Source organism: Melozone crissalis, unplaced genomic scaffold, assembly GCF_028551555.1.
Source record: "Melozone crissalis strain CALT ecotype California unplaced genomic scaffold, PUWL_Pcris_2 ptg000035l_1, whole genome shotgun sequence".
Classification (NCBI taxonomy): domain Eukaryota; kingdom Metazoa; phylum Chordata; class Aves; order Passeriformes; family Passerellidae; genus Melozone; species Melozone crissalis.
In genome coordinates, this window is record NW_026535813.1 from 9,771,603 (window position 1) to 9,795,433 (window position 23,831).

At 42.8% G+C, this 23,831-nt stretch overlaps 1 protein-coding gene across 1 annotated transcript in view; it reads right to left on the bottom strand.

Annotated features, from left to right (window-relative positions):
- Window positions 1-23,831, bottom strand: part of LOC128941423 (CBP80/20-dependent translation initiation factor-like) — a 487,587-nt gene that overhangs the window by 455,475 nt on the left and 8,281 nt on the right. The window contains exons 3-5 of the mRNA XM_054283182.1: window positions 15,563-15,634; window positions 11,100-11,114; window positions 6,444-6,473 (exon numbers count right to left, since the gene is read on the bottom strand). Coding sequence (XP_054139157.1) covers window positions 6,444-6,473; window positions 11,100-11,114; window positions 15,563-15,634 — 117 coding nt within the window. The remainder of the gene's footprint in view (window positions 1-6,443; window positions 6,474-11,099; window positions 11,115-15,562; window positions 15,635-23,831) is intronic.

A 23,831-nucleotide genomic window follows, 5' to 3' on the forward strand; every position in this document is an offset into this window, starting at 1 on the left:
AGCCATGTTTGTGGCCCCCTGCTGCCAAAAACCAGGCTGTGGCAAACCAACATAGGAGTCCACCAAAATTATTAGAGGGATGGAACACCTCTCCTATGAGGAAAGGATGACAGAGTTTGGGTTGTTCAGTCTTGTAAAAAATGCATATTATATGATTGACTCTTCGCAAATATTACAATGAATACTATATGTGTTATGTTAGAAATTTGTGCTGTATTAATCTCTTTTAAGCAGTGCTGTATTCATCTCTTTTAAGTAGTGTAGTGTCGCAGACATTTTTTCCACAGAAATACTTTCTTTCAGATTTGTCCATTTTCTGGGAAGCAGAGGGCCCCAGAAAGAGAATGTAAACGATTGTTATCAGCTGCTGTGGAATGCAATAGGATGCACCTGTGGTTGGTTCATGTTCCCATGTTTATAATTAAGGGCCAATCACAGGAGCAAGCTGGGGACAGAGTCCCTGGACACAACTTTGTTATAGATTCTTTCTTTCTATTCTTAGCTTAGCTTAGCAAGCCTCTGCAACTTCTCTCTTTATTCCTAATTAGTATAGTTATAATGTATTATATATCATATATCAATAAATCCAGCCTTCTGATCAAGAAACAAGATTCTCGTCTTTCTCTCACCACCCCAGCGACCCACTCAGGTCGCTGTAATAGTGTGGTAAATATAGTTTTTGGGCTATGGCATAATATTGAAATAGAGACTATGTGATGTAGGATACTTTTTGTAACTAGCTCAAGGAATGGATAAGATAATCAAGAAATTCTTCACATAGAGATAACAGCAGCAAGACACCAAGATCTCAAGAGAAGAATTATTGCCTCCTTATCGGGAAGGCCCAGACTTCGATAGACTAAGAAGATTGATTTACAAGATGGGGGGAAGCTGAAATTAAGCCAAGCACCCTACTTTGAAAGGAATGTTTGAATCATGTATGAGATATATAAATATGCAATAGGCTATTGTTTTTAAGGGTTAATCCTTTGTTAGCAAAGTGTGCTTTGTGGCAGAGAGCAAGGCACCCAGACATCTGTAATTCTTTGCTTTTTATTGTCTTTTATGGTCCTAATTTTGATTGTCCAAATTCTTATTGTCCTAATTTTTATTACTATTTTTATTACTATTGTCATTACTATTAAACTTCTAATATTTTGACACAAGTGAATGGCATTTTTCACAGTCTGGAAAAGAGAAAGCTGTGGTGTGACCTTATTGCAGCCTTTTAGCACCTGAAGGGAGCCTAGAAGAGAGATGGAGAGGGACTTTAGACATGGGCATGTAGTGACAGGAAGAGGGAAAATGGCTTCAAACTGACAGAGGGCAGGTTTAGATTAGATATTAGGAAGAAATTCTTCATTGTGAGGGTGGTGAGGCACTGACATCGGTTCCTCAGAGAAACTGTGTAGTATGCCCCATCCCTGGAAGTGTTCAAGGCCATGTTGGATGGGACTTTGAGCAACCTGGTCTGGTATGAGGTGTCCCTGCCCATGGCAGGGCGTTTGGAATGAGATGATCTTTACGGTCCCCTGCAACACTAATCATTCTATGATTCTATGACTCTGGGACAAAAGAGCAACAAAGATCTTAAATAGCAAACATTCAAGCGAGTTCCTGATGCAAAAGGTAGCATCCTAAAATTATTGCCCAAATTCAGCTCGGTACAGAATTTCTGAAAAGCCTTTTCTTAAGCCCTTGTCATGGTTATAGAGAAAAAGGAGTGGAGGTTTTAGTGCTGTCTATTCAATACCATCCACATCATGGCTGAGGGTGTGATTTTCGGCTGGAAGAAGCTGGGGCCAGAAATGGAAATTGTGCCATTTTTTGCATGACTTCCTGTGGGGAGAAGGTATCAGGGTCAGCCTGGCAGATCTAGTCCCACTCCATCACATCCTTTCCCATTCCTCTGTGCTGCGGCTTTTGTGGCTTGGTGCTGAAGGACTGTGAGCCTGAGATGCTGCTCTGAGAAAAAGAAAAGGGAGAGAGAGGCGCTGGTGCAGGGCAAAGCCCAGCCATGCCGTATGGAGCCCAAGCCCCAGCAGAGACTAGCAGAGCAGAATTGGTCCTGGAGGCAACTGCATGGAATCAAACCAGAAAAGCAGAGCGGTCCAAAGTGGAGGCGTGGCACAACATGGATTATCCAGCTTCCGAAAGGGCTTGTTTGCTCTAGTTCTTCATTGTTTTTTTGGATGGGGGAGGGAGGGGAGATGAATGTTAAACCACAGAAGTTCTCATGGTCATATTGCTTTTGTTTTCCTGAATACCATGTGGCCTGAGTGCAGGGCATTTGTCTGGAAACTATGACAGGTGCTGTCTTTGGGAAGCATTTCTGTTTGTTCAGTGGTAAATACCCTTTTATAGGTACAAATTTCTCTCTTTTGTACTCTTTTTATTAATACTATTATGCTTATTGCAATTTTCAGTAAATTTTTATTCCAACTGATAATCTCTCCTAGTGTTCCTCCATTATTGGAAGGGGTGAGGGAAAGGGAGCAACTTGAGTGGGTTGTTTTTCCAGCTGGATTTTAAACCACCACAGCCCTGAAGCTAAGCATCTAGCAGTTACCTTCTGATGCTTGGCTTGAGATCTATTTGGATGTGAATGGAGACCCTTGGCACCGATACCTTCTAATTTGCGGCATAAGTAGATGTAGCACAAGCTGTCCTACCCGGTTCCCCACACCTCCTTCGTGCATCAGCTCATTAGTGCTCTACTGGTGAGCACAGTCAGGTCAGATCTAGCACTAATCCCAGTATGGTGGTTTGACCTTGGCCAGATGCCAGGTGTCCACCAAAGCTGCTCTGTCACTCCCTTCCTCAACTGGGCAGGGAAAAGAATATATAATGAAAGACTAATGGATTTGGGATAAGGACAGAGAGATCATTCACCAATTACTGTCAGGGGCAAAACAGACCCAACTGGGGGAAATTAATTGATTTTATTACCAATCAAAATCAGAGTAGAATAATGAGAAGTAAACAAATCTTAAAAACACATTCCCCCTACCGTCCCTCCTTCCCAGGCTTAACTTTGTTCCTGATTCTCTACCTCCTCCCACACAGTGACATAGGGAGATGGGAAATAGGGGTATCTTGGGGTGATTCATAATGATAGTGTACCCCAAAAATTATCTGAGCCCAAAAATTGTTACTGTATCTTTAAGACCCCACAGCTGGGAACTTTGTGTGTGTATGTGAGGGAATGGAGGGGGATTTTGCTTTGGTGTGTGCAATTTTTAAAATCTGACTGCCCAGGCTCTCTCTCACCCAGCTTGGGGCCGTATCAAAAATGGGAATCCTCTCCCATTTCAGGTCTCTCTGTTCCAATGGAGTGGTGAGGTCTAGCAGTTTGATATCTAGCCATTATTTACTTTTTTTTTCCTGTCTGTTGGCATCCTGTTTGTTAATAAACCATTGTTTTTTCACTTTTATCTATTATTATTAATTTCTTATTGGTGGAAAGGGATTATTGGAACCCTAAAGGAGATAACTCACAGGGTTCTCCTTTTAATTGTCTTAAACCAAGACAAGGGGTTATGGTCAGTTCATGCAGCTGCTTCTTCAGAGAGGAGTCCTTCCCCTGCTCCAGCTTGGGGTCCCTTCCACGGAAGACAGTCCTCCACGAACTTTTGCAATGCGAGTCCTTCCCACAGGCTATAGTTCTTCCCAAACTTCTCTAGCATGGGTCCTGTTTCACAGGGTCCAGTTCTTCAGGAACAGGCTGCTCCACCATGGGTCCCCCACAAGGTCACAAGTCCTACCAGAAAACCTGCTCTAGCATGGAGTCTTCTGTCTATGGATCCACGGGTCCTGCCAGGAACCTGCTCCAGTACGGGCTTCCCATGGGGTCACAGCCTTCTTTTGGTCATCTACCTGCTCTGGTGTGGGGCTACTCCATGGACTGCAGGTGGATCTCTGATTCTCTGTGGACCTCCATGGGCTGCTGGGGGACAGCTGCTTCACCATGGTCTTCACCATGGCTGTAGGAGAATGTCAGCTCCAGTGCTTGGAGCACCTCCTCCCCCTCCTTCTTCACTGACCTTGGTGTCTGCAGAGTTGTTCCTCTCACATATTTTCACCCCTCTCTTCTCTGGCCACAATTACTTCTGCACAATAATTTATTTCCCCTTCTTAACTATGTTGTCACAGACGTGTTACTGCCATCACTGATTGGCTTGGCCTTGGCCAGCAGTGTGTCTGTCTTGGAGCTGGCTGGCATTGGCTCTGTCAGACATAGGGGAAGCTTCTAGTGGCTTTTCAAAGAAGCCACATCTGTAGCCCTCCCACTACTAAAACCTTTCCACACAAATCCAATACACCCAGCATTTAGGGGAAAGTTCAGGTGGTGCAGGAGGTCAGATGGGTGCAGGCTTCTAGGCAGCAGCTGGATGCTCTCACCTAAACCTGCTCCTTGTAAACAACATTCCTATGACTTCTGGAGACACTCCAAGAATCAGCCAGACTCCATAAAGATGGCACCAGGGCCAAAAAATAACACACCTTGTAATTAAGTCATGTGTCACTATGGTAATTTCAAGATATCCTTCTGGTCTTTGTTGACCTGTCTTTATAACTGGTTTCTCTCTGAACTCACAAGGCAGGGAGTGTGTCTGCTGCCTTGCACTGCAGGGTGTTTACTAAAATGCTCACAGCATGATACCAAGACTTAATAGCAAGACACTAAAAAAGCCAATTCTCAAGTTCAATGACAAAAAATCTCCCAACAAACTGCAAGTTTTTAGGAAAGTGACTTGCTGTCAATCTCCCCAGGACTGGAATTATAACCATAAGCAGTTTTAACATGAAGCTCCCAATGACCCAAGCCTCAGCTTTAGAAAATAATTTTCTTTGCAAAGGAGCTAGTAAAACCGAAAATTAATTAAGTCACTGGGAATGATGACTGAGATGCACACTAACAAGAATAACATCAATAGAGAGGTCAGAGGACTGGTAAAACAGATCCTACACACAGTATGGTTTAAATGCACATTTATAATGTCTTTCAGCCCCTGTGAGTACACATCACTTCCATCCACCACTGCCCAACCCCTGTAGCTGAGGAGGGATGGACCACACTACCAACCACATGGACTCTGACTGTTTACCCATGCATGCAACAGCAAATTGCCCACAAAGTCTGCATTTGCATGCATGCAGCAACTTTTCAAAGCCTAGCTCAGCGTCCTCGGCCTCAACATTCATTATTATCATCCTCCAGCAAAGCATTACAAATACAAAATCATGCTCTTTGTTGCATGACTACAACCTTGTTAGTTCATCTCTGTGCCTGGCATCAACATAGAAAAATACCAAGTGCTCGGCTCAATCCATGGTATAAATGCAGGAATTATCCTGTGTCATGTGTTACCCCAAGCATTTTTCAGTTCCAAGTTTAAGGAGCTTCACCCATCTTTCCTCCTTCTCAGCTGCTGCGAGAGACTAGAAGGATTGTTGGCTTGAAGCATTTTGGGTACGTGTGTGGGGAAAGGGGAAGGTTGAATCTTGCCCTGGTGAGGCGATGCCCTGCTTTGCACACACGCACACTCTCCCCTATCCAGCTAGAGCCCAGTCCCTGCAGTAGCCACTTATCACTGGCACACCCCAGCCCTAGAGCCCCAATCTAGCCCCAGAGTGGCCAGATGACTGGAAATCTCACCTGGGAGAATGGTCCTGGAAAGCCAAAGTGTGCTTAATCCAGAACATTAGGCAAGTATATCATGACCCTATCTCCCTTGGACTTTACATCAGGTGAACACCACTACCAGGAGTGGTAGCTATATTTGTTCTTTTCTATCTCTTTTTTATCTTCCTCTCTTTCTCCTGCTAATTACCTTTTCTTGGAGTTTTGAGTAACTCTGAAATCAGATGGGCTTGGTGTTTTCTAAGTTGAATGGGCTAAGCTAATGTTTTGTGAAATGTTTTATGTTGATTGAATGCTGCTCTAAACTTTTGCCTAAGTTCTCTGATTTTCTGAAGTTGTCAGTAAAGTTTTTTGTTGTTTTGACCTCTTGAGAATATCTTGTCACCATTTAACTCCATCTATGTGGTGTCCACTCGATATATCAACTTCTAATGAAGACTTAACAAAAAATAATTACAGACATATCTTAATTTCTCAAAATTAAATTATTCCAAGACTTCAAATCAAGAAAAAAAACCAAAACAATTTCCTTTGCACTAAACCAGCTGACTAGGGACTTTCCCATTATTAAGGCGCTCAGGACATCTCATCAGATTTCTTGAGGTTGAAGGACAGCAATAGCCCTCAGCAGCCAGGTTAGGCATTATGGAGCAATTAAGTAGGTCTTTAGGGTGTCCTTCATAATTGACATGTACTCACACCCTATGTGGGACACACACACCAAACAAGTTGTTAGGAGGATACCTCCAGTAAACAGCAAGCAAAGAACACCACTTCAGCAAGTTGGTACCAGGTATACCTTGCTTGATTGCCTGAACTGGCTGCTTCTCTCATGTGAGGCAAAGTGAAAATTTTCCAGGACAGAAATTCATTTTAATTTAGGTGAAATGTACATTTTTGAGTTGAGTCTGTGGTTAAAAACCATAGTTATTTAGCCTGACTGCAAGGCCTAAGCTCAGTGAAGTTACTTCAGTGAAGGACAGAGATAAAGGGGGGAGACAAAAGATGATAGAGAGAGACAGGGACTGCTGTAAGGGCAAGTCAACCTGACCTCGGAATTCTTTCAAATAAAAAGAACTGGTGGCAAATGTCACGCGAAATCCATAAAAATGACTATGTATGAACCTATTGTGAAACTGTATGCATATGTATTTGAAAGGAGGACAAAAAGGGATCTGAAGTTCCCAGAAGTACGCATGCTTTTTTGAGGAGAGCAATCTCTGCATGCGTCCAGTGCTGTAATAAGCATACCGGGCTTTACAACTTTCACAAAGTTGTGGAGTACTTTTTCTTTTCTCCTCAAAACATTATGGCACCCCAGATGGGAGTTCTCTGTCCCCGCAGGGGCAGGGGGGATAGACGGACCTCCAAGGTGTGCTCTAGGATGTTTTTTCCTAGTGGGGCTCCGCTCATCTCAGCTTGCCTCCTGCGAGGACGGACAAGGACCTGCTGGCATGCGGAGGACACGGTATGTATTGAGGGGCCCCCGGGGGAAAAGAGAGCTAGGATGGCTGAGTAAGTCACTCAGAGATGTCTGGGTGCTCGGCCTGTAGATGTAGCTGATAGAGCAGATGGATTAGAGATGGGGGTTCATCGTTCTGATAGGGAAGACCGCTAGTGACCCTGGGGGTGGGTCGAGTGAACCTGTGTGTGTGTGTGTCGTGTCCGGACACTGTATCATTGTATGGTTAATGCATTGTGTGGTTAATGTTAATGTGTCTGTAATCGTGCAAGTGTGTGGTATATGAAAGAGAAAGAGAACAAGTGAGTTCACCCATGGCGCGGGGGGCTGTGACTACTACCCGTGTTTGAAGCAGCCGAGTGAGGCCTGAGGCCCTGGCTGCAGCAAGCTGTGGGGGCAGAGAGAGAAGTGCCCCACGGAGAAGTGGAACAAGTGGAGAAACATCAGTGATGGTATTTATTGTGTTTAAATGTAGTGATTTGTGTAGAATTAGTACATTTTAACTGTGAGTACGAGCTCAGAGAGCTTCTTTGCCCTGGATGTTTAAACTTGATCTCTAGAATTTTACTGTGTGCTGTTATTTTGATTGTGTCCAGGGAGAGCTGATGTGGGTAAATGCTGAATTATGGTATGCTGTGTTGTGTTAAGAAAAGTGGGCACTTTGAGAGATATGCCCTTTCCCAGTGATTTTGTGTGGTGATTTTCTTCCACCACATTGTGGTAATTTGAGTCTCAGATTGTATAATAGTGTTTGTAGAGATTTTAGGATTTTGTTTCCAACAAGTGTAGCATTTTACACAGAAGAACTATGGTATGGTGATTATGGTGATATGTGTTAAAGCGAATTGAAGGAATTCTAAGAATTCCCCCCGCCCCACAGTAATTCAAGCCCTGGCTCTAGTGAATTTGAGATAAGAGGAGTGTGTGCATCTGTGTTTGTAGGCATATCAGAGGTTTTGCTGGAACAAGCCTTTTGCAACGCAGTACAGTGAGTGTCAGTAGAGACAATTCTTTAATTACATTGTGCAAGAAGAGAACTAGAGAAGACTGACATTTTGTAAAACAGAGTTTAGATAGAAGAGATGAATGAGTTTATGAGACTTCAGCTGGTACTATAGAAAGTCTGGACTGAGAACAACCTGTAAAAAACAGAATATCCTGCCTCTGTAATTCCTGGGAGTTTTTGGTGCATTGAGAGGCTGGCACCTTATGTGCAATACAGAGTTTGTGGGGGACGCTGGTATTGCTGTTCTAATAAGCATCAAGGCACATGTCCTGAGTGTAAATTAAAGGTTTCTGATCAAGCTGATTCAGAACCTAAGATCTTAAAGCTTGTGTGTAAGAAATCATATCTGATACCTTCCACCTGGAGTTGTGTGTAAGAGGAAGACTAAGAAACTACTCTGAAGCTTTGTAAAGAGAAGTTTGAGTGGAAGTGAGATACGGCAAGGAGAAAGAGATAATGAGAACTGACCAGAGCAAAGAGGGTCCTAAACTAGCCCCTTTTAGGAGGGGCTCACTGGGAGAAGGCTGCCAGTAGGAGCAGCTCAGAAAATAAAAATATTTATGATACTTCATTGCAGTTAATACTGTTTTAAAAGAGGAAGGTAAATAGGATGGGGTTTTTGAATGCTGATATGTCATTTTGTTTTAAGAAACCACCCAGAATGGCAAAGAGACTGTGGGATCAGACTGCCCTCAGATCCACTAGTCTTGGCCCTTGAAAAGGAAAACAAGGCAAAGAGAAAGCAAATCAAACGTGTTGTTCAGCATGCAGCATAAGATAGCAACATGTGAAGTCAAACAAAGATTATTGTGCTGAAAGGCAAAACAATTACAGTTCGCAAAATGAGTACATATGATTTGTAAAGGCTCCTCCTAAGGTAAGGAAGGAAAGATAAAGATGACCTCCCCAAAAGAGAAGAGGATTTAGGCTCCAAATTTTACCCACTCGAACCCATCCCCCTCCTGGCAGTTCAATTTCATCCAGAACAAAGATGTAACAGACCCCTCTGCGAGAGGCAGTGAGATCAGAAGAAAGAAAAGGGTAGGATTTTAGTCGACACAAGGGCCATATATTCAGTTTTAAATAAAGCTTTAGTACCTGTGGAGAATGTTAATGTTGTAGTGTGGGGAACAACTGGCCAGTCTGAGAAGGCATACTTTTGCAAACCTTTAAAGTAACATGTGTACTATGTGTACTTAAAAGCTTTTGTACATGCTCTATTCGCTAAACATTCTCAAATGAGAAAAGTTACTCTAGAGGCAAATGATATAAAGATGTTAGGCTTAACATTAACAACCATTGAAATTAAGAAAGACATTAGTAAAGAGATATTAAAATAAGTAAATAAGTGTTTTCGAGGGTATGGGCCTCTGCCGTACCAGGGAAGGTGAAAAATGCCCCTGCATGGTAATCAAGCTTAAAGAAAGAACCCAACCAGTGAGAATTGAGCAGTACCCTCAAAGAGAAGATAGGGAAGGAATCAGCCGAACAAATGATAGTACTAGATTGAGGGTTGTCAATAAGATAACAAAGAATTTATACCCTGTGGTAGCAAATCCATATACTTTACTAACTTGTTTAACATCTGAGCTAACCTGGTTTACTGTTTTAGACCTGAGAGAGATGCTTTCTTTTGCCTCCCTATCCACGAAGCCAGCCAGAAAATTTTTGCATTCAAATGAGAAAGTCCTAGAACACAGCTCACATGATCTATGTGCCTGAAGGCTTCAAAGATTCCCCCACTCAGATTAGAGAACAACTTGCAAAAATCCAGAGTCCTGGGAAGCTCCACAAGAAGAAGGGAGGCTTTTGCAGTACGTGTGGCCTGGATGGTAAGCCTTTTGAATTTCCTAAGACTCCAAGGATACAGAGTATCAAAGAAAAGGGCATAAGTAGTGAAACAGAAAGTAATCTACCTCGGATAAAAAGTGAGTGCTGAGCAGCAGACTTTAAGATAGACTACTCGTCACACCCCTCTATGCTCTTATTGCCGATAGAAAAAGACATCTCCAGTGAGCAAGGGAAGCCACACAAGCCTTTCAACAGTTAAAGAGTGCCCTCATGTCAGCTCCAGCTTTGAGACTTCCAGATGTAAGTAAACCATTCTTTCTATTTTCCCATGCAAAGAATTGCCCTGAGAATACTAGCTCAAGACTTGGGTCCGTACCAGAGGGCAGTTGCTCACTTCTCTAAGCAACTAGATACAACAGCCAACGGATGGCCAGGTTGCCTCAGAGCTGTAGGCAGCAGTCGTGCTGAATATTGAAGAAGCACACAAGTTTACCCTGAGACAAAAATGACTGTGCTAGTGTTCCACACAGTGTCCACAGTACTGGCAGTAAAGGGCAGCCACTGGTTCTCACCACAGAACTTCCTGAAATACCAGGCCGTCATGGTAGAGCAAGATGATGTAGAGATAGTAGTGACTAATATTGTCAACCCAGCTTCTTTTCTCAGTAGAATTAAGGAGAAGCAGTATACCACGATTGCCTGGAGACCATTGAAGCTACTTGCTCGAGATGCCCAGACTTGAATGACACTCCTCTAGACGATGCAAAGGCCTAGTTCATTGACAGGAGCAGCTACATTACTGTTGTAGTGTGTTCTGTTAGTTTGTTTGATTGCTCCCCTATTTTCTGTATTGTTCCTTCCATCTTCTGTAATGGTTCTGCCCTCACCAGTTTTTCCCGCCATTGTATTATCTATCATTTGGTTACCTTGGTTACTCCCGCCACAGTTTATGTCAATCCTCTCTGTTATATAATTTCCCCTCCCCTGTGTTTCCTTATATGTGAATTTGTTCTCCTCCCTGGGCCCAGTCAATCACTCCCCACTCCTCCTAGTTTGCCAGAATCTTCTGTGCTTAGGGAGACTTGATTGGCTGTGGCTCCGGGGCCCCTCCTTTACATTGTTTCTATTGGGTTTTCTCTCATGCCGATTATCCTAAGTCCACTCCCTTGCCTTCCCCTATTGGTTCCTTTGTAAACCCCTCCCTGAGATCCCTCCTCCCTTTATAACCCTGTTGCACCCTTTGTTCAAGGTCACTCACTGGCAGACAGGTTAGATTCAACATCTGGGTGTCTGTCACTCCCTGGCTGACAATAAATCTGACAAGTCCCCAGTGAGCGTCCGGACTCTTTACTCTCGTTGGCCAGCAGCGATTCCATCCGCTGTGAGCACAGCTCGAAGCCTTCTGACGCTGAGGGGTGCTCACACATTTGCAGTTGGGTGTTGGCCGCCCTCCTGCCAGTCGGACACCTTACTTTAAGGCCACACCACGCTGCACATTACCAGTAGAAAGCGACATGCTAAGTACACAGTGACTACCTGCAGAGAAGCAATAGAGTCTAGACCCTTACCAACAGGTACCTCTGCGCAGAAGGCTGAGATAAATGCATTGACCCATGCCTTAGAAACAGCAAAAGGCATTCAGAGTCGTGCATGCACATGGAGCCATCTGGAAGGAGAGGGGACTGCTAACCTCACAAGGGAATAAGAGACAATCCGGCTGCTGGAAGCAGTTCAGCTACCTGAAAAAGCATATTAAGGCACACCAGAGAGTAAGCTTAAAATTAAAGGAAAGAAATGAGCTGGCGGATGGAGAGGCAAAGAAAGCAGCAAAAGGTGAGGTAATTATGGACAGATTTTCCTTGAAGGTAAGCCAGAATACAATAATACTAATCAAAAGAGACGTACAACTACAAGGGGTGGGCTACCATTGAAAGAGAGCTAGTAATCCCTTCCCATTTTCGTGGTTACTAGTGAAGGAAGAGCACTAGAAAACACACTAGGGCCTAACTACTTAAAAGCTTTTTATAGAGTGTGGCTCCTTTCCCAAAATGACCAAGGCTGCCAGTGATACAGAGTGCATTGAAATGAAGTGTTGACTTTGAAGTAGTAATTTCCACAGGCTTTCTAAAACATACATCTGATTGAAAGAATCATTGTCAAGAATTTATATGCCACTATCACCCAGGTAAACCGACAATGCGATCCTTGCTTCCAGACTAACCCCAAAATACCCCCTGTCCGAAACTCGGTCAGACTGGGAGAGGCCATGGGCCTGTACAGCAGTGGCAAATTAACTTTTCAGAACTCCCAAGGAAAGGGGGGTATCAGTATTTCCTAGTATTGATTGATACATTTTCAGGGTAGCCAGAAACATTCCCCACCAGAACTGTCAAAGCTTGAGAGGTGACCAGGGTATTATTACAAGAAATAATACCATGCTTCAGAGTTCCAGCCACAATATCCTCAGATAGAGAATCATATTTCATTTCCAAAGCAGTGCAACAGATTAGTAGCCACCTGGGCATAGATTGAGAACTTCGCACTCCTACCGCCCCAATCAAGCAGCCAGGTAAAGAAAATGAATCATTTGATTAAGTAGCAGATTGTAAGACTAGGGCAAGAAGTTAATCCACCCTAGCCCCAAGCTCTTCCACTGACACTATTGCAAATTCAAACTAAACCTTGAGCTAAAGGAATGCTGAATCCTTTTGAAATGCCTTATAAAAGACCATATAGAATACAAAAGGAATGTCCACCCACATTAAGGTGATAACACTGGCCACCTACATGGTGGCTTTAAGCAAACAGCTCAGAGAAATTGAGAAACATGTGGCTGGAACTCAGAGCAGGGAGTTAGCCTGGGGATGATGTACATGCTAAGTCTCTTACAGAGAAGACTTTAGAACCACAGTGGGAAGGACTACTGCAAGTACTTCTCACAACCTTCACTGCAATCAAAATCAAGGAGCAGAATGCCTAGATCCATCACTCTCGAGTGAAGAAAGCCCTAGAAGTCCCTTAGAGAGTGGCACCAGAAGATAATGAACTGAGACTAAAACTTACTCGGGCAAAATGAGTATATTGCAGTCAAGGGTAGTTCATACTTTAGTTTACAGAATTGTTTTGTATGTAATTGTAACTGAAGTTTCAGAACTAGAGAGTACCTCTATCCAAAGCGATGCTGAATGGCCTTGGTCCCAGGCTTTTAATCAGTAGACTAGATCCTTGAGAGAACTTTCTGAGATAAAAGATTTAAACGTGTCTACTGTAGTAATCCACAGGAATCGAGTATATGAGAAGCAAGAATGGCAAGAATGAGAACTGTGAGCACTTCAAAGAATCAGAGGATAAAAAATCAAAGTAGAGTGCCGGGTCATCAATAGGACGGCTTATGAGAGATCAAATGCAGTTAGTGTCTCAACCTCTTCTGGTGTATATGAACACCAGGAAGTTTGTGATAGCCTAAGTGAATCAGACTTTTAGTGTAATTTCACCTTGATACAGCCTGTAGAAGTGACCTGTCTTTGAGCTCGAGTTGCTATCAGACTTTCATTTAAATTCAAAGTAGACACTGCACTTTTTACAATAGCAGGGCCTTATACAACCCACACTAGGACTCAAATAGTTCAAACTCAACCCAAACTTGAACCTGAAGTGTATGAAATAGGCCCCTACATAGTGAGGAATGTGTGTGAACAACAACTATTATTCAATCCAGAATGGTCTCTCAAACGTGTGGAGTTGCTAATGCAAATTAACATCTCAAAAATCCAACCAGCCTGCTCCTCCTTCCTAAAAACATCCTTTGAAGGCTAGACAACGTAGTTACAAAGAAAAGTATATCTCAAGAGCAGAATAAGAAAAGATCTAACTGAGATATTAGAGACAAGATTAAGAGTTTTAAATGGAATTGATTCAGAAATACTGATGAATAAACTGGCCACTGCAGCAGGTAGCCTAACAAAATTGAAGCAGCCTTTACAGTCATCTCTATTGGCATTAAGAACTAGCCAGTGGAAGATTTCAAAGGTGCTGCCAAAGTGAGAAACGGCCAGAGACCAAGACCACAAGTTAATAGTAGAAGCACTTAGTACAGTTCAAGATAATGTGTCTTTAACTTTCAGTTGTATACAAGCACAGTTATGGATGCAGGCAACAGCAGCTCTGATCATACGGGAAGGGGGTGAAAGTAATTTTCCAGCTGAAATTCGGAAAATTGTTTAAGATAATGCAATTGATTTTGAAAAGAAGTTTCAATCCTGGTAAACTATGGTGAATTTCACCTATGATCCTGTTTCTAATGTGGCCACTGCCTTTGTACTTACCATACATAATGCCACTGTTTATGCTATCCATCCCATCATTGCACTAAGATTAAACCATGAGAAAACAATACTCTACCCTTCAGAACATAGAGTGTGAGCAGAAAAGATGAATGAAAAGTGGCAAACAGTAAACTTAGAATCCTGCATTATTAGAGAACAGATGGGATTCATTTGTAAAAGCAATACTATTAATGCCCAGGATGTGTGTTTAGACACTGAACGTAGTATTTGTCACTTTGAAGTTCATCCAGTCACTGACCAGAAAACTGTGTTCATATATACTAGAAAAAATGTGTATGCCTGAGAACTGCTTGTGCTGCTGTAAAAATTGGTATCAATGATGTTATTTTGTCTAGTAGAAATCATTCTTATTTCTGTATTTGTAATTTGTTAAGATTATCGAGTGTGGTTTTTCGTACTTAGTCCGAGTGACATCCCACCAGTTACATAAAACCAATTACACAATGTATCATAGACTATCACCCTCTCCTATTAGAATAGACCTTAGATTAATAAAACAATTAATTAAGCACCAAGACCTACTAAAGATCTTAAAGAAAAACTCAAGGAAGCAGAGAGAACTGTCCAGTGTGATACAAAAAGAAATAACTAGAATTCTGCAAAGAATAGAACAAAATGCACATCATCACTGGTGAGATGTAGTCTTTAAGTAGTCACCAACTGCAAATAGAATCGTTAATAAGTTGTGTCATCCTACTGTAGTTTTGTTAATATTAGTTAGAATAAGTTTAAGATTATCCATTATCAAACGTACATGATAAAGCGCTAAAGTACACTTGTTGTCATAGGAATTTGTACGAAGTAAAAGAATTTACTTCCACCTTTTAGGAAAGGGGGGAATGAAGCAAAGCAAAAATTTTCCAGGATAGAAATCCATTTTAATTTAGGTGAAATGTACATTTTTGAGTTGAGTCTGTGGTTAGAAACCATAGTTATTTAGCCTGACTGCAAAGCCTAAGCTCTGTGAAGTTACTTTAGTGAAGGACAGAGATAAAGGGAGAGAGACAGAAGATGATAGAGAGAGACAAGGACTGCTGTAAGGGCAAGTCAACCTGACCTCGGAATTCTTTCTGATAAAAAGAACTAGTGGCAAATGTCACGCAAAATTCATAAAAATTAATATGTATGAACCTATTGTGAAACTATATGCATATGTATTTGAAAAGAAAATAAAAAGGGACCTGAAGTTCCCAGAGGTACGCATGCCTTTTTTGAGAAGAGCAATCTCCGCATGAGTCCAGCGCTGTAATAAACATACCAGCTTTAGAACTTTCACAAAGTTGTAGAGTACTTTTTTTTTCTCCACAAAACACATGGCTGCCAGACCTGGATCCGGGCCCATGCTTGGAGCCTGAGCTCCCGCTGCAATTGTGATCCCATGCAGGAGAAGGGATTACAGGTGACCATGCCCCTGATGAGTCACAGATGTGTTAATTACCCAAAACAACCTTGCCCCTGATGAGCCACAGCTATATCCAATAAGGACGAGTGTGATAAAAGGGCGGGTTGCCTAGTCAGGGGAGCATTCCGAGGAGGGGGGAACTGAAGGAATGATTCATAAGGACTGGAGGATGGGCCAAACAGGAGAGAGAGATTTGCTGCTGTGAGGGATCTGCTGTGAGGTCAGTCTGGGTCTGCAAGGGAAGCCTACAGTGGGAGTTTGCTGTAGTCAGTCAGTGAGTAGTTAGTCAGGATGGCTGAGTTGTGAAGAAGAATAAACTGGGACCCTTTTCACACTGATAAATAAGAGTGTGTGTCTTAGCTCATTTGTATCTCAAATGCGAGGTCTGCTGCAACAATCCCACTCTTTCTGGAAACAACTAACGGTTCACTTTAGTCAAGGGCAACAATGTCCACACTAATAAAAACCACCCACCTGGTGAGGCAGAAGAGCTCCAGCTCCCAGATCACAAGTGAAAGTACTTACAAAATCACATCCATGCCTAATGCCCTGATTTTGGGATTTTCTCAAGAGTTCTTTAATATGTTCTATTTGTTATGGATGGATAATGAGATTATTGGCTCTTGCCCTTAAGGGATGAATATTGTGTGAATATTAAGAGAAGCTTTAGTGATGTATAGTTATGTTATTTCAGTGTAGATGTCCTCTGTTCTCTCCCCAGTTCCCCTTCCCCCCTGTATTGTTGCCATCCGACAGCCTGGGTTGCTTAGGGCAGGTAGAAAGAAAGAAGGTGTGTCACCCTGGTTTTTTAAGATTTTCTAAGCCTTCTGATGTTGACATTCTTGTAGTGAACTTTCTCACACACTTTCTGTAAATAACTCATTGTTTTTCATTCCTTTATGGAGGAAGAGAGAGTTGATGGACTGTTGGTTTGACCTGTGTCATTGCAGAGGTGTCACTGTCACCTTCCAATCCACTGTCACTTTTGTAAAACTATAAATATTGGAGTCAGAGAATAAAACTTCCCTTTTTTCCTTCACCTTGAGAGAGGTGGTGTGCTTGTGTTCTTTCGTGTCCGTCAGCGACAAAGGTGTGCACATGTGCCCCTTGCATGGGGCAGTTGGGAACAGAAAAGCTTGTTGCTAGGGTGGCGTGGCATGACAACACCTAACCCTCCAATCAAGTTACAAGAAAGCAGTCTCCACCAATAAGAATAGTTGACTGACAGACTTTGGGAGGGCCAGGGTTGGCTGATGCAACCCTCAAGAGTATAAAAGACTGAGCCATCCATCTTGAAGATGAACTGGCCATGTGGTAGGCGGCCATGAGGGCAGTTCCCAGCACTGCTATTTTTCCTTATGTAGTCCTTTTGTTGTATTTTTGTTAAGGTTTAATAAACCTTTTAAAAATTTTAAAGTGAGCAGTCATTTCTCACATATTTACACTTTTCAAAGGGATGACATTTTATGAGGCTTCAATGAAGATAAGATTTGGCTCTAGTGCTCTGGTTTATGCATGGGGAAAATAATACTTACCTCCTCTGTCTTCATGAGGATTAATTGTGCATATTCAGCAAACCCACATCCTCTAGAAATTGCTTAAGGGTATTTGCATAACGCCCTTAACAACACTCTAACTTTTGGTCAGCTCTGAATTGGTCAGGCAGTTGGACTAGATGATCACTATAGGTCCCTTCCAACCAAAACATTCTGTTCTGTTCTAGCCTGTCCTATCTCCTTAATTCCTCTCCCAAGACCAAATCAACTTCTTAGTCAGTTTTTCCTTCTTCTTAGCCCACTGTTGGAGTCCAGCTGTTAACATACCTGAAAACACTTGGAGTTCAGCAGGAGTCAGCATTGCACAAATAACTATTTTTGCCTCTTAAGGAGCTGTGTCAAATGTTCTCCTTTATTCCCCTACACTTTTTATCTGCTGTGAAGCAACCTGCAAGTTTTCTTGTTCAGCTGGCAGCCCTAAGAGCAAGATGAGTCATCTGAAAACCAGAATAACTCACCAGACCAGACCCATCTACCCAAATATCCCCCAAGGTGCTTGGGTGTGTATTGTCAGGGTAATTGCTTCAAAAGGTTTGCTCAGATGCTTAGTGTCTTGGTTTTGGAGACAAATTTCAGGAAAAAAACACCCTGGGAAAGCACTCTAAAAGGGAAAGGACTTCAATAACTCCCTTTTCGTCTGCCCATGAGAGAAATTGATACCAGCAGGTGAAAGTGGCAAAAGCCCTGTTTATTAACAAAAAAAAAACACCAAAAAAAAAAAAAGGTGCCCACAAGGCACAGAAAAAGGAAATTGAACATTACACCCCATCTCATCGAGTGGCCAAGAGGCAAAGACAGCGACTGCCCATCTTTGTCCCTGTGAGGGGAGGAGAACAGAGTTCATGACGCGGCTGGGCACCTGTTGGATTTCTGGTGTGGGTGTTCTCCTCGCAGCCGGCAAAGTTGGTGGAGTTTAACGTCCTTTCTTTTGCTGACTCAGTCTTTCTGGGGTTCGTACTGGCTAGAGCCACCCTGCAGGCTCCCTGGGTCGGAGAGGAAACACAAAAAAAAAAACAAAAAAAAAAACCCCCAAAAATATTTGCCAGTGAAAAGCCTCCAGGCTGCGACAAGGAAAAATAAAAAAACTCCCAGAAGCTTCGTGCCTAAATTGGTGAAAATTAATCCCCCCTCCCAAAAAAAAAAAAGGCAAAGAAGTAACATTCCGTGTAGCTGCTGACCATCATGCCAGAGAGGGAGAGATTGAACCGAGCAGGCGCAGGAGCCCAAGGCTCCCTGACCCATCCTCCGGGTCCATCTTAAAGCTACAGCACTTGTTTTCTGGGCATAAAGCAGACAGAGAATAAAGCATCATCATAAAATCACCCCAAGACACTTGGGAGAGACTTTTGAAGTGACCTAAAAAACGACATGAAATCCCAGAGTGCAGAATATTCAACTGTTTCAAGCACTCTGAAAACCTGGGACATACAAAGGGAAGCATTCATTTTAGGACTGGTGTGAGATCTGACACTTAAAGAGGGCTTCTCTTGTCTCAGACATCCTTGCAGGACTACATGAGGTCCTGCAGCCACTGCCATGGGCTAAGTCAAGGGCACAGCAACCTTGGCCTTCAAGAGCCAAAAGGACTCAATACTCAAACTCCTCTTTGCACACAACAGCCAAGTCCAGGTCACTAATTTGAGGGCACAGACCAGGTCCTAGCTCCACTACTGCCACCTGGGTTGGATAGGTCAGGGAGACAGTTCCACAGCAGACCCTAAACTACCTAAGGTCATGCTACCCAGTGGTCCAGAACTGACCTTTGTGTATAAGAAACATGTAAGTGTTTACCCAACATGAGGGACTGGAAGCAAAACACATCAGTGCTGGTGTCTGTATTGCTCCAGCTGCACGTTCTTCATCCTCAAACCGACCAAGTCTCAAGCAAGCTCAAATATATTGTGGTTGCTATAACCTAAAATCAGTACTGACTTGAAAAGAGGAGGTCATCTGGTTTTCAAGTTGTATATAGATGAAATTTGAGAGGTTATGGTTTTTCCCACCATGTTACAATAACAGTAGAAAGCACCTTCTTTCCCTCCTCATCACACCCTGATCTCAATCTCCAATGGCTGAGAAATACTGAGTGGGACAAAGTTCAGAGAGCTGTTAAATTGACACAGAGGGAAAACAAACTTGATCGATGCCACTTGTGAGACACAAGCAGGTGGCCACTTTAGGAAGCTTTGGGGAAGATCCAGCCTTGCAGGCATCCTGAGAAGTGAGAAATATCTCATTTGATGTGAGAAAGATGTGCAGTAACTGAAAAGGTGGTTGGGAGAAATGAACCTTCACCACCTAGATGTTTTAAGGATTAATTACCAGTTTATTGTATCCTACACACTTAACATTTTGTTCATCCATGTATGAAAAATTTCTGTGCCAAATGCTACCATGGGACCACATCAGCATCCACACCCTTCACTTTAAAACACACCCTGAATATAAACATCACCATTCACTTATAGTCAGTGGACCCAACTTTTGGTTGTGGTTCTCTACAAGCAACCTTCAAATTCCAGAAACATGACTGACCACAATAAAACACTTCTAATAAATGGGGAGGTTGGTAGCACCACATATCAATGTCCAAACTCACCAAGACAAGCCAGCAGGTACAGCACAAACCAGTTAGATAAAAATCACATGTACCTGTTCACTAAATCAGCTTCTCTCCTAGCTCTAACTCATGGCCTGGGGTCTTTTCCCCATTCACGTTCCTCATCTTTATCACACCATATATATATATATATAACCAAAATATTTTTAAAAGAAAAAATGTTAAACTAAAAATTGTTGCAACTTCTGTTGAAGCTGAAATAGTCCATTCAAGTATGGCTTAAATATACTCATGTTCAAACTCAACAGCACAACCAAGCTCAATATTTCCCCAAAACTTCTGACTAATTGACAAAGATGAACAACTTTTTAATGCTACCTTACCAGTGGTGGTTCAAAACTCCAGAACAAAAATATGTCCATCAGAAACTCTCCCAGACATTTCTGATGGCTTTGTCTCCTCTAATAAAGCCTTTTTGTGCTAAAATGAATACTCCTTACAGACCTCCTTTCTGTGGAAGGCACAAAGCTCACACAAACCTCATGGGTGATGCTCCAGGACCAGGCAAGAGTATACAAGTAATGATCAATCCTTAAAAAAACAACCAAACAACAAAAGTCTCCCACCAGCATCATCATCACAAAACCCATGAGAATCCCATCCCAAACCCATACAGGTAGCTTGACTTTAGCAGAAAGCTGAAGCCCCATGGTAGTGAGATGTGGCACTGCTCACCCTCCATTCTGCATCTTCTGCCGCTTGCTCCTACCACCAGCTGGACTCCACCAGTATTGGTGCTGCTGTCTTCCAAGCTGCTGGCTGGGGAAGGGCAGGGAGGGGGTGGAAAAAAACAGTCTCTCCGCACCGACGCAACATGGCCCAGCCTTGGGACCAGTTCAAGCTTTGTGCCGCTGACAGGGTTTGCAAAATTCACTCCGAAAGAGTTTCTGATTGCGAAATGCAGTTTTTCTGAGTTGCTGCTGTTGCAAACCCAGAAAAACCCACCTGAGACAACCTTTAACGAAGTAGAGCTTCTGCCCCAAGCAAAAGCCACCAGGCAGAAAAGGACTTGGCTTGGGTGTCCTGACTTTTTTAAAAGACCGGCACCTCCTGATTTTGTGATTTCGTTTCTGGCTGCGTTGCCAGGACTTTAAGAGACAGCAACACATTTTTGGAACAGATAGATATGGAGTACATCAACATCTTGGGATACCAAGGACATTATCCACCCCTTACTTTCACCATGATATTTTCTGAAAAATCCCTTCGCTGGGATTTTTTCTCCTGAGAAGATGAGAAGCCTCAGCTTTTCCATGTTTTGCCTCTCTGGAATGTGGTCTGGAGATTGTTTATCCAAACATGTGAATTGTTTTTAATTAATGGCCAATCACAGCCAGCTGTGTCAGACTCTGAGTTTGTCACGGGTTTTTATTATTATTCTTTGCTAGCCTTCTCTCTGTATCCTTTCTCTTTCTTTAGTATAGTTTTAGTATATAATATAACATAACATAACATAACATAACATAATAATAAATCAGCCTTCTGAGAACTTGCAGTCAAATTCTCATCTCTCACCTCGTCCTGGGGACCCTCACAACACCACAGCACCTTACTCCATATCATTTACCTCATGCCCAAATGAATACCTTTCAGATGTATACATATCTATAGATATACATATAACTGCATACAAATACAATTATTTCAGTAGCCACTGACCATTCCCCAGGACATGGATGGAGTTCATTTGGTCCATGACTGATGTATCTGGAGCAGACCATTCTCATTGTCCATAGTAGTTAAAACATGCAGTGGCAGTGCCATTCAGCAACCAGTGTTACATATGCATTCCAACATTACAGGCTGTTCTCACCCAAAGTCAAATGCCCCTGAGGTACACAACATGTTTCCTTGTCCCTCTGCATTATACACCAAGTGTTGGGGACGATGAAACAGGAAAGCCTTATAAATCTAATTGCCTGGCAAAAAATTTTAAGAATATGGAAACTATAAGCGAAATTGAAATGAAAGCAAGCCTTGAGATACCTTAGTTACTGAACAACTGGAAAACAATAGTATGGCTGGCTGAAGGCAATCCCCTTTTGATGAAACAATACTCACTGCTTGCAGACAAATCCAAGGGTCAGAGCAGACCCTAGTAACTTGGCATAAGGGGTCCAAAGAGTAGTTTTTAGGGTTTAAAATGTAACACAGTATGGTAATGTATAATTCTTATAGGCTGTATGTAAATGCTATAAGATTTATATCTTGTATTATGTCGGAATTCAGGACATCCCTCTGGCTGTCCTGGATTGCCCGAACCCCTGCCAGGGGGCTCAGAGACCTTAGCACAGAGCCCAAGATGCCTGTGACTTTGATTATGACCCATGGAAAAAATTACCAGTCTTATATGAGGATCTGCAAGCCATGAAAGTCTAAGTAGAATAATAATTAGTTTGTCACGGGGTGCAAAATGTAGAATTTTGGGGTTTTTAGAATGGGGGTTCAGAAGGCAAGGTGGAGGAATCCGGGCGTGTCCAGTCTTTCTCCTTCTTCTTCTTTGCCTCCATCTTCTGCTGTGATGCTGGCACTTCTGGATTGGTTTAGAGTAGAAGCTCACTGTCTAACATAGGTGATAGGTATTGGGAAGTTATAGTAAATAATGTACACGTAGTTTTTAATATAAAAAGATACCGCCCCAAGGGCAGCTGGAGTACCTCTGTCTGACCTGCTGAACGAACCTCGACAGGCCAGAGAAAGAATTTTATAGATAAGAAACAATAAACAACCTTGAGACCGAGAGCTGAAGAGTTCTGACTCCTTCTTCGACCACCAGGCTGGGAAAAGAGACTTTCTAACATATCTCGGGGTCACTCTGACCAGCAGAAGTCCTGAAAGTATTAGATTAGTTAATAAAAATTAGAATATTCAACACAGAAGAAGACTTATAGTATTATAGCAACAACCTCGCTCTCTCTCATCCTCTTTACCATGCTTTTGCCTTCTTTCTCTTTACCACTCTCTTTACCTCTCTCTCCCTCTTTCGGGCCTGCTCCGGGCTGCAGCTGGCAGCTCCAAGCAGGGCCCCTGCACGCACACCCTTTACAATAAACCACAAGTTCCAAGACCTAGCTTCAGAGATCTCTCGTCTCCTTCCATCCCAACCATCCTACCCCTCGTCACTCCTACAACCAAGTGTAACCAGCTCCTTGAGCAAAAACAATCCCACTGACAGGTTTGCCTTTGCTCAAAATGGGATTAATCCACACCATCCTTCCTAACATACCTCTCATATGCACGACAGGGACTTTATCTCCATCAGCTGTACACAGGGGTTTGGATTGAGCAGGGCCAGTTAAGTTAGTGGAACTTCTGAAGTTAACCAACCATATAGCCTTTGCTAAATGCAGATCCCACTGCTTGAAGGTTCCACTGCACATTCACTTCAGCGTGGTTTTTAACAGTCCATTGTATCATTCGACTTTCCTAGGAACTTGTGCATGATAGGGAATACAATACACTCAATAGCATGTTCTCTAGGCCAGGTGTCTATGAGGCTACTTTTGAAATTAGTCCCACTGTTTAACTCAATTCTTCCAGGGGTGCCATGTCACCAAAGGACTTGCTTTTCAAGGCCCAGGATGGTGTTCCGGGCAGTGGTGTGAGACACTGGGTACGTCTCCAGCCATCCAGTGGTTGCTTCTACCATTGTAAGCATGTAATGCTTGCCTTGCCAGGTTTGCAGTGGTGTGATGTAATTGATCTGCCAGGAATCCCCATACTTAGATCACTTACCCCCATACCACAGGGTTGTTACCCACTTGGCCTGCTTGATTGCAGCACACTTTTAACACTTATGGATAACCTGGGATATAGTGTCCATGTTTAAGTCCGCTCCTCAGTCATGAGCCCATCAGTATGTTGCATCTCTTCCCTGATAACCTGAGGTGTCATGGGCCCACTGAGCCAGAAATAACTCTCCCTTATGTTGCTAGTCTAGATCTACCTATGACACTTGGATCTTGGCTGCCCAATCCACTTGTCTGTTGTTGTGGTGCTCCTCA